At 45.6% G+C, this 10,085-nt stretch overlaps 1 protein-coding gene across 1 annotated transcript in view; it reads left to right on the forward strand.

The window, feature by feature from the left end:
• Positions 1 to 7,063: 7,063 nt before the first annotated feature.
• Positions 7,064 to 10,085, forward strand: part of LOC311125347 (neurotrypsin-like) — a gene marked incomplete at both ends in the record, with an annotated part of 13,912 nt that continues 10,890 nt past the window's right edge. The window contains one exon of the mRNA XM_084199398.1: positions 7,064 to 7,418. Coding sequence (XP_084055524.1) covers positions 7,064 to 7,418 — 355 coding nt within the window. The remainder of the gene's footprint in view (positions 7,419 to 10,085) is intronic.

Genomic DNA, 10,085 nt, shown 5'->3' on the forward strand with positions numbered 1-10,085 from the left:
TTGCACCCCTAAAAACGAAAAACATTTGTCATAAGAAACTAGCTCCCTGGTATACAGAAAATACCCGAGCTTTGAAGCAAGCTTCCAGGAAATTGGAACGGAAATGGCGCCACACCAAACTGGAAGTCTTCCGACTAGCTTGGAAAGACAGTACCGTGCAGTACCGAAGAGCCCTCACTGCTGCTCGATCATCCTACTTTTCCAACTTAATCGAGGAAAATAAGAATAATCCAAAATTTCTTTTTGATACTGTTGCAAAGCTAACTAAAAAGCAGCATTCCCCAAGAGAGGATGGCTTTCACTTCAGCAGTAATAAATTCATGAACTTCTTTGAGGAAAAGATCATGACCATTAGAAAGCAAATTACGGACTCCTCTTTGAATCTGCGTATTCCTCCAGGGCTTAGCTGTCCTGGATCTGCACAGCTCTGCGAGGGCCTGGGATCGGGAGAGACACTTAAGTGTTTTAGTACTATATCTCTTGACACAATGATGAAAATAATCATGGCCTCTAAACCTTCAAGCTGCATACTGGATCCTATTCCTACTAAACTGCTGAAGGAGCTGCTTCCTGTGCTTGGCCCTCCTATGTTGAACATAATAAACAGCTCTCTATCCACCGGATGTGTACCAAACTCACTAAAAGTGGCAGTGATAAAGCCTCTCTTGAAAAAGCCAAACCTTGACCCGGAAAATATAAAAAACTATCGGCCTATATCGAATCTTCCATTCCTCTCAAAAATTTTAGAAAAAGCTGTTGCGCAGCAACTCACTGCCTTTCTGAAGACAAACAATGTATACGAAATGCTTCAGTCTGGTTTTAGACCCCATCATAGCACTGAGACTGCACTTGTGAAGGTGGTAAATGACCTTTTAATGGTGTCAGACCGAGGCTCTGCATCTGTCCTCGTGCTACTAGACCTTAGTGCTGCCTTTGACACCATCGATCACCACATTCTTTTGGAGAGACTGGAAACCCAAATTGGTCTACACGGACAAGTTCTGGCCTGGTTTAGATCTTACCTGTCGGAAAGATATCAGTTTGTCTCTGTGAATGGTCTGTCCTCCGACAAATCAACTGTACATTTCGGTGTTCCTCAAGGTTCCGTTTTAGGACCACTATTGTTTTCACTATATATTTTACCTCTTGGGGATGTTATTCGAAAACATAATGTTAACTTTCACTGCTATGCGGATGACACACAGCTGTACATTTCAATGAAACATGGTGAAGCCCCAAAATTGCCCTCGCTAGAAGCCTGTGTTTCAGACATAAGGAAGTGGATGGCTGAAAACTTTTTACTTTTAAACTCGGACAAAACAGAGATGCTTGTTCTAGGTCCCAAGAAACAAAGAGATCTTCTGTTAAATCTGACAATTCATCTTGATGGTTGTAAAGTCGTCTCAAATAAAACTGTGAAGGACCTCGGCGTTACTCTTGACCCTGATCTCTCTTTTGACGAACATATCAAGACTGTTTCAAGGACAGCTTTTTTCCATCTACGTAACATTGCAAAAATCAGAAATTTTCTGTCCAAAAATGATGCAGAAAAATTAATCCATGCATTTGTTACTTCTAGGTTAGACTACTGCAATGCTCTATTTTCCGGCTACCCGGATAAAGCACTAAATAAACTTCAGTTAGTGCTAAATACGGCTGCTAGAATCCTGACTAGAACCAAGAAATTTGATCATATTACTCCAGTGCTAGCTTCCCTACACTGGCTTCCTGTTAAGGCAAGGGCTGATTTCAAGGTTTTACTGTTAACCTATAAAGCGTTACATGGGCTTGCTCCTACCTATCTTTCCGAGTTGGTCCTGCCGTACATACCAATACGTACGCTACGGTCACAAGACGCAGGCCTCCTAATTGTCCCTAGAATTTCTAAGCAAACAGCGGGAGGCAGGGCTTTCTCCTATAGATCTCCATTTTTATGGAACAGTCTGCCTACCCATGTGAGAGACGCAGACTCGGTCTCAACCTTTAAGTCTTTACTGAAGACTTATCTCTTCAGTAGGTCATATGATTGAGTGTAGTCTGGCCCAGGAGTGTGAAGGTGAACGGAAAGGCTCTGGAGCAACGAACAGCCCTTGCTGTCTCTGCCGGGCCGGTTCCCCTCTCCACTGGGGTTCTCTGCCTCTAACCCTGTTGCAGGGGCTGAGTCACTGGCTTGCTGGTGCTCTTTCATGCCGTCCCTGGGAGGGGTGCGTCACTTGAGTGGGTTGAGTTACTGACGTGATCTTCCTGTCTGGGTTGGCGCCCCCCCTTGGTTTGTGCTGTGGTGGAGACCTTTGTGGGCTATACTCGGCCTTGTCTCAGGATTGTAAGTTGGTGGTTGAGGATATCCCTCTAGTGGTGCGGGGGCTGTGCTTTGGCAGAGTGGGTGGGGTTATATCCTTCCTGTTTGGCCCTGTCCGGGGGTTTCTTCGGATGGGGCCACAGTGTCTCCGGACCGCTCCTGTCTCAGCCTCCAGTATTTATGCTGCAGTAGTTTATGTGTCGGGGGGCTGGGGTTAGTTGGTTATACCTGGAGTACTTCTCCTGTCTTATCCAGTGTCCTGTGTGAATTTAAGTATGCTCTCTCTAATTCTCTCGTTCTCTCTTTCTCTCTGAGAACCTGAGCCCTAGGACCATACGTCAGGACTACCGGGCATGATGACACCTTGCTGTCCCCAGTCCGCCTGGCCTTGCTGCTATTCCAGTTTCAACTGTTCTGCCTGCGGTTACGAAACCCCTACCTGTCCCAGACCTGCTGTTTTCAACTCTTAATGATCGGCTATGAAAAGCCAACTGAGAGACCTGAGCCCTAGGACCATACGTCGGGACTACCGGCCGTGGTGACTCCTTGCTGTCCCCAGTCCGCCTGGCCTTGCTGCTATTCCAGTTTCAACTGTTCTGCCTGCGGTTATGGAACCCCTACCTGTCCCAGACCTGCTGTTTTCAACTCTTAATGATCGGCTATGAAAAGCCAACTGAGATTTATTCCTGATTATTATTTGACCATGCTTGTCACTTATGAACATTTTTGAACATCTTGGCATGGTTCTGTTATAATCTTCACCCGGCACAGCCAGAAGAGGACTGGCCACCCCTCATAGCCTGGTTCCTCTCTAGGTTTCTTCCTAGGTTTTCGCCTTTCTAGGGAGTTTTTCCTAGCCACCGTGCTTCTACACCTGCATTACTAGCTGTTTGGGGTTTTAGGCTGGGTTTCTGTACAGCACTTCGAGATATTAGCTGATGTAAGAAGGGCTATATAAAATAAAATTGATTGATTGATATGCTGGCGAATTTCTGTAAGTCGAATATCATTTCTGGCCCGAACCAAATCGACCACAGCCTGCTCTTGTTGGTCAGTCAGAATTTTGCCTCTGCCTCCCCTATTTGGCCTAGTCTCAATTCTACAGGGAACATTACAGTAAGAAGACACTTGGTCACATCACCTACTCTGTGATACACATTGGTATGCAGTCATTTGACAATTGAGAGTAGCATGATGTTTAGTACAATGCTGACGACTTACCGGTTCTCATTGCGGAACGTTCTGATTATTGAGGCCACGGTTGACCTTCTGAGGTTTGGTTGTATCATTGTAGCCGCCTCAGTCATTGTCATGCCATGATTTACGACATGGTCTACAACTATTGCTCGGATTTCATTGGACACTCTTTGCTGTTGCTGCCGCTGTCTTGGTCCGTGGCCTTGTCCTCTACCACGTTCCCCCCCAACACCTCTCAAACGAGGCCCACGACCCCCTCTCAGAAGGGGTGCTTGTCCCCTGCCATTCCTTTGACCAACACGTCTTCCTCGTCTTCCTCCCACCACTGCTTGACCTCTATTGTGACCTGGATCACCTGCCGGCTCCATGTTACAGTACATATCGCTATGTTGTTGCAAGTGGATCCCAATCAATTATTTATATACTCGTTCCACATTGTGAACTCAATAAATCAGTAACGAGTTGGCAGAATTGGACAAGCAATTACAAGGGCCTGCATCCATACAGTGCAGTACTGTCAATACTGTAAATAGTCTGAAAAGGTGGTACGTGGGACCATAGAAACGGTGTCTGATAAAGAATGATGGTGAAATGTTACATCCATAGATAATGTAGTCTAATTGGTTCATGCTCCATGCTAATTGGTGACAATGAATCTCGTTATCTTGAAACTTTCATGATCTAAACATGGAATATTGTTTGTCTGTTTCCATACAACTATGCATTAAGAGTAATGCAACAGTTACTTATCATTTTGAGCAGTTGTATCAATTGATAGTTGGATAATTGTAATGAAATGAATAGACACTCGTCTGAAATGTAATGTGTGAATTGCCTTTTGAAATAGTAGTACTTTGATGTTAAGTTGTGTCATATTGAACAGGTGATTTTTGTTAAATGAACAAATGATCTTAGTTTTATGTGTATTGTATCCAAGCAATTGAAAAAAAAGTGTTAAGAGTTTTGAAAAATGTGCATTTTGATCATTGGTTGTGAGTTTTGTGTCTAGAGTTTTGAAAAATGACCTCAAGGTTCTGAAATTAGTGCCAAAGTGATTGTAAAAAAAAACTGTATTTGCCATTGTTTAATTTTACATGTATCGCATACTTCTCGCGTCTCTCCTCTCTCCTTGCCTCCTTCTCAAAACCCATTGGATGAGAAAGCCAGAGGTCCCGCCCCTCTGACCTTCTCCTCCAATGGGTTTCGAGAAGGAAAGAGGAGAGAGAGAACGCGAGGAGTATGCAATTGAGATCTACTCTTGTAGTAGCTAGAGGCGCACAATCAACCAGTGACCGCATCTCTCGCACAAGCCATGCATGTTTAGATACCGGGCGCGCAAGCTCCGTACAGGGAGACCAACAGGTGCAACCAACGGACGGGGCGGGGGGGGGTGAGGGGAGGCGAACTTGACGTCGTCAGAATGACTTGTGGGCAGACTGTATACTATCACCCAAAAGGGTACTCTGTTAGTGGGAGGGGAAATCTAGGATCAAGTCCCCCCCTGTCCATATAATCTTACTCATTACTATCTAAAAGGCTACACCGATTCTAGACAGGCACTCCTACTCCAAGACGCTTCATGAATAAGGAACTGCCTCTGTGTCGGTGTCCCTGTCTGTGTAATGTGGGGTGTAATGTGAAGTGTTGGCCACTAGGTGGAGCTCCTCCTCCTGATGTCCTAATATAGCTGCCGTTTTCACACAGAAGAGAGAGAAAAACCTCAGGCGTTTGTAAACTAACCTTTAAAAAAGTGACGATGCTGTCAGTAGCCTCATACTAGTGCCCTAAAGTTAAAACCAGTCTGTGGTTGGATTTGACCGTTTTGAATTAGCAGAGTTTCTGACATAATGTGATCGATTTGATTGAATTGATCCAACCACGCTACTCTAGGGAGGTTCTATTGTCTCATATATGATTATGTGTGTTGGTGTAATGTGGTGATTTGACCACTTGGTGATGATGTTGTCTCATATATGATTATGTGTGTTGGTGTAATGTGGTGATTTGACCACTTGGTGATGATGTTGTCTCATAAATGATTATGTGTGTTGGTGTAATGTGGTGATTTGACCACTTGGTGATGATGTTGTCTCATATATGATTATGTGTGTTGGTGTAATGTGGTGATTTGACCACTTGGTGATGATGTTGTCTCATAATTCTGTGTTCGTCTATCAACCCAGTCATATCTTCTCTCTTTGACTGACATTCTCCATTGAAAATGTTTTTAGTCAGCGTTAGAATGAACGTGGGTCCAGGAAACTGGAGAATATTGAAGACTAAACTGGTTCTGTTTGTATGTTTTAATAGCAGGCTATAATAATGTATTCCATTATCTTTCATGCGTAGGCTATTCTAGAGCGCATGCCATAGCAAGTGTCACGTTTTAAACACTTTTGTTACAATTATTAATCCATCAACGAATGTAAAAATGTAGGCTATCAAATGACATGTTTTGAAACAGACTAATAATCAGTCTTCAACTTATAATATAATAATATGCCATTTAGCAGATGCTTTTATCCAAAGCGACTTACAGTCATGCGTGCATACATTTTTTTTTTTTTTTTGTGTATGGGTGGTCCCGGGGATCGAACCGACTACCTTGGCGTTACAAGCGCCGTGCTCTACCAGCTGAGCTACAGAGGACCAGCTTGCCCATTCATGTTCTGTAACGTTAGGCCTACTAGCTCTTTACACTGTAGGACAAGTCTTCAACGAGGAGGCAAGGTGCAGCTAATGTGTGAGATTTAATGTGAATAACCATATTGTTCAATTCCATTTGTATTTTTTAATTTATTTTTATTTAACCTTTATTTAACCAGGTAAGAAGCCAGTTGAGAACAAGTTCTCATTTACAACTGCGACCTGGCCAAGATAAAGCAAAGCAGTGCGATAAAAACAACAACACAGAGTTACATATGGGGTAAAACAAAACATAAAGTCAAAAAATACAACAGAAAATATATATACAGTGTGTGCAAATGTAGTAAGTTATGGAGGTAAGGCAATAAATAAGCTATAGTGAAAAATAATTACATTTAATTATTATTGTTATTATTATTATTATTGTTATTATTATTATTATTGTCATCTCGTGTTATCTTTGTTCTCTGATTGTCATGATCATAATCACAGCCCTGTAGGCGCCGTCCACCTTGTTATGGCCCATCAATAGTCCTATCACACACACACACACACACACACACACACACACACACACACACACACTCAAGAGAGAGAGTCATTCCGGATCTCATTAACGGCCGGCCTCGAGGCGCGCGCTGTCTCGTTCATTGATCCGCGTCTCTTTTTTAAAAAACTCCTCTCTCTCTCCGGTATTCTCTCTCTCACACACACCCGGTCCGGCTCGATCCCATCCCGCGCTATGGTAGACGGGTTCAGAATCTAGAGAGCGCGTTTCTGGGAAGACGTCGCGTGAACCGGTTTGGTGTTTTTTTCTCTCGGTGATGGACTAGATTTTGAGAGCGAGCAGAGAGGGAGAAAATAAAGCTGAAACCGAGAAAACAAGTGTCTAGGCGACTCTACTACAACGACGACGACGACATGGACTCTTCTCTCCTCTCAGTCGTTGCGCTCCTAATTGTTTTCGCCTCCTCTTCCTACTCTCTTTCCTCCTCCTCCTCCGACGTCGTTCCCTCTCCCTCCTTCATTCTACCGTTTACCGACTGCATCCAGAGCCGCGGCAGGGACGGGTTCTACCAGGGGGCTGTGGACGTAACGGAGTCCGGTGCGGTGTGTATGAGGTGGAGCGAGGTAGCGGGGTTTGAGGAGCGCTATCCGGGCAGAGGTCTGGGGGATCATAACCGCTGTCGGAACCCGGACAACAGGATCAGACCCTGGTGTTTCTTCAGGAACAGCCGCGGCAGAACCGACTGGGGCTACTGCGACTGTAAACAAGGTAGAGGAAGGAGAGAGGTGTGTGTGTGTGCGTGTGCGTGTGTGTGTGTGTGTGTGGCAACAGTAGGCATGTCTCACCTGATAGAAGTGTCTCATTAGTATTGAGGCATGTGTCTGGTTGGTAGCTAGTTAAAATACTAGTCTCACCTGATAGAAGTGTCTCATTAGTATTGAGGTATGTGTCTGGTTGGTAGCTAGTTAAAATACTTCTCACCTGATAGAAGCGTCTCATTAGTATTGAGGTATCAAATCAAATCAAATGTTATTGGTCACATACACATATTTAGCAGATGTTATTGTGGGTGTAGCGAAATGCTTGTGTTCCTAGCTCCAACAGTGCAGTAGTATCTAACAATTCACAACAATACACACACATCTAAAAGTAAAATAATGGAATTAAGAAATATATACATATTAGGACGAGCAACGTCGGAGTGGCATTGACTAAAATACAGTAGAATAGAATACAGTATATACATATGAGATGAGTAAAGCAGGATGTAAACATTATTAAAGTGACTAGTGTTCCATTATTAAAGTGGCCAGTGATTCCATGTCTATGTACATAGGGCAGCAGCCTCTAAGGTGCAGGGTTGAGTAACCGGTTGGAAGCCGGCTAGTGATGGCTATTTAACAGTCTGATGGCCTTGAGATAGAAGCTGTTTTTCAGTCTCTCGGTCCCAGCTTTGATGCACCTGTACTGACCTTGCCTTCTGGATGATAGCGTGGTGAACAGGCCGTGGCTCGGGTGGTTGATGTCCTTGATGATCTTTTTGGCCTTCCTGTGACATTGGGTGCTGTAGGTGTCCTGGAGGGCAGGTAGTTTGCCCCGGTGATGCGTTGGACAGACCGCACCACCCTCTGGAGAGCCCTGTGGTTGCCGGCGGTGCAGTTGCCGTACCAGGCGGTGATACAGCCCGACAGGATGCTCTCAATTGTGCATCTGTAAAAGTTAGTGAGGGTTTTAGGGGCCAAGCCAAGTTTCTTCAGCCTCCTGAGGTTGAAGAGGCGCTGTTGCGTCTTCTTCAACACATTGTCTGTGTTGGTGGACCATTTCAGAATATTAGGGGGAGACTCTACCAAGATAGACAAGCTGTCGGTCATTAGGGGGAGACTTGACCAAGATAGACAAGCTGTCGGTCATTAGGGGGAGACTCGACCAAGATAGACAAGCTGTCGGTCGTTACGGGGAGACTCTACCAAGATAGACAAGCTGTCGGTCGTTAGGGGGAGACTCGACCAAGATAGACAAGCTGTCGGTCATTAGGGGGAGACTCTACCAAGATAGACAAGCTGTCGGTCGTTAGGGGGAAACTCGACCAAGATAGACAAGCTGTCGGTCATTAGGGGGAGACTCGACCAAGATAGACAAGCTGTCGGTCATTAGGGGGAGACTCGACCAAGATAGACAAGCTGTCGGTCATTAGGGGGAGACTCGACCAAGATAGACAAGCTGTCGGTCATTAGGGGGAGACTCGACCAAGATAGACAAGCTGTCGGTCATTAGGGGGAGACTCGACCAAGATAGACAAGCTGTCGGTCATTAGGGGGAGACTCGACCAAGATAGACAAGCTGTCGGTCATTAGGGGGAGACTCTACCAAGATAGACAAGCTGTCGGTCGTTAGGGGGAGACTCTACCAAGATAGACAAGCTGTCGGTCATTAGGGGGAGACTCGACCAAGATAGACAAGCTGTCGGTCATTAGGGGGAGACTCGACCAAGATAGACAAGCTGTCGGTCATTAGGGGGAGACTCTACCAAGATAGACAAGCTGTCGGTCGTTAGGGGGAGACTCTACCAAGATAGACAAGCTGTCGGTCGTTAGGGGGAGACTCTACCAAGATAGACAAGCTGTCAGTCATTAGGGGGAGACTCGACCAAGATAGACAAGCTGTCGGTCATTAGGGGGAGACTCTACCAAGATAGACAAGCTGTCGGTCATTAGGGGGAGACTCTACCAAGATAGACAAGCTGTCGGTCATTAGGGGGAGACTCTACCAAGATAGACAAGCTGTCGGTCATTAGGGGGAGACTCGACCAAGATAGACAAGCTGTCGGTCGTTAGGGGGAGACTCGACCAAGATAGACAAGCTGTCGGTCGTTAGGGGGAGACTCTACCAAGATAGACAAGCTGTCGGTCGTTAGGGGGAGACTCGACCAAGATAGACAAGCTGTCGGTCATTAGGGGGAGACTCTACCAAGATAGACAAGCTGTCGGTCATTAGGGGGAGACTCGACCAAGATAGACAAGCTGTCGGTCATTAGGGGGAGACTCGACCAAGATAGACAAGCTGTCGGTCATTAGGGGGAGACTCGACCAAGATAGACAAGCTGTCGGTCATTAGGGGGAGACTCGACCAAGATAGACAAGCTGTCGGTCATTAGGGGGAAACTCTACCAAGATAGACAAGCTGTCGGTCATTAGGGGGAGACTCGACCAAGATAGACAAGCTGTCGGTCATTAGGGGGAGACTCGACCAAGATAGACGAGCTGTCGGTCATTAGGGGGAGACTCTACCAAGATAGACAACCTGTCGGTCATTAGGGGGAGACTCGACCAAGATAGACAAGCTGTCGGTCATTAGGGGGAGACTCGACCAAGATAGACAGGCTGTCAGTCAGTAGGTGTGGACCGGGTGCTGTTCTGCGTGTGTGTGTGTGTGTGA

The sequence above is a fragment of the Coregonus lavaretus genome, assembly GCF_964263955.1.
Source record: "Coregonus lavaretus genome assembly, contig: HAP1_SCAFFOLD_4983, whole genome shotgun sequence".
NCBI lineage: Eukaryota > Metazoa > Chordata > Actinopteri > Salmoniformes > Salmonidae > Coregonus > Coregonus lavaretus.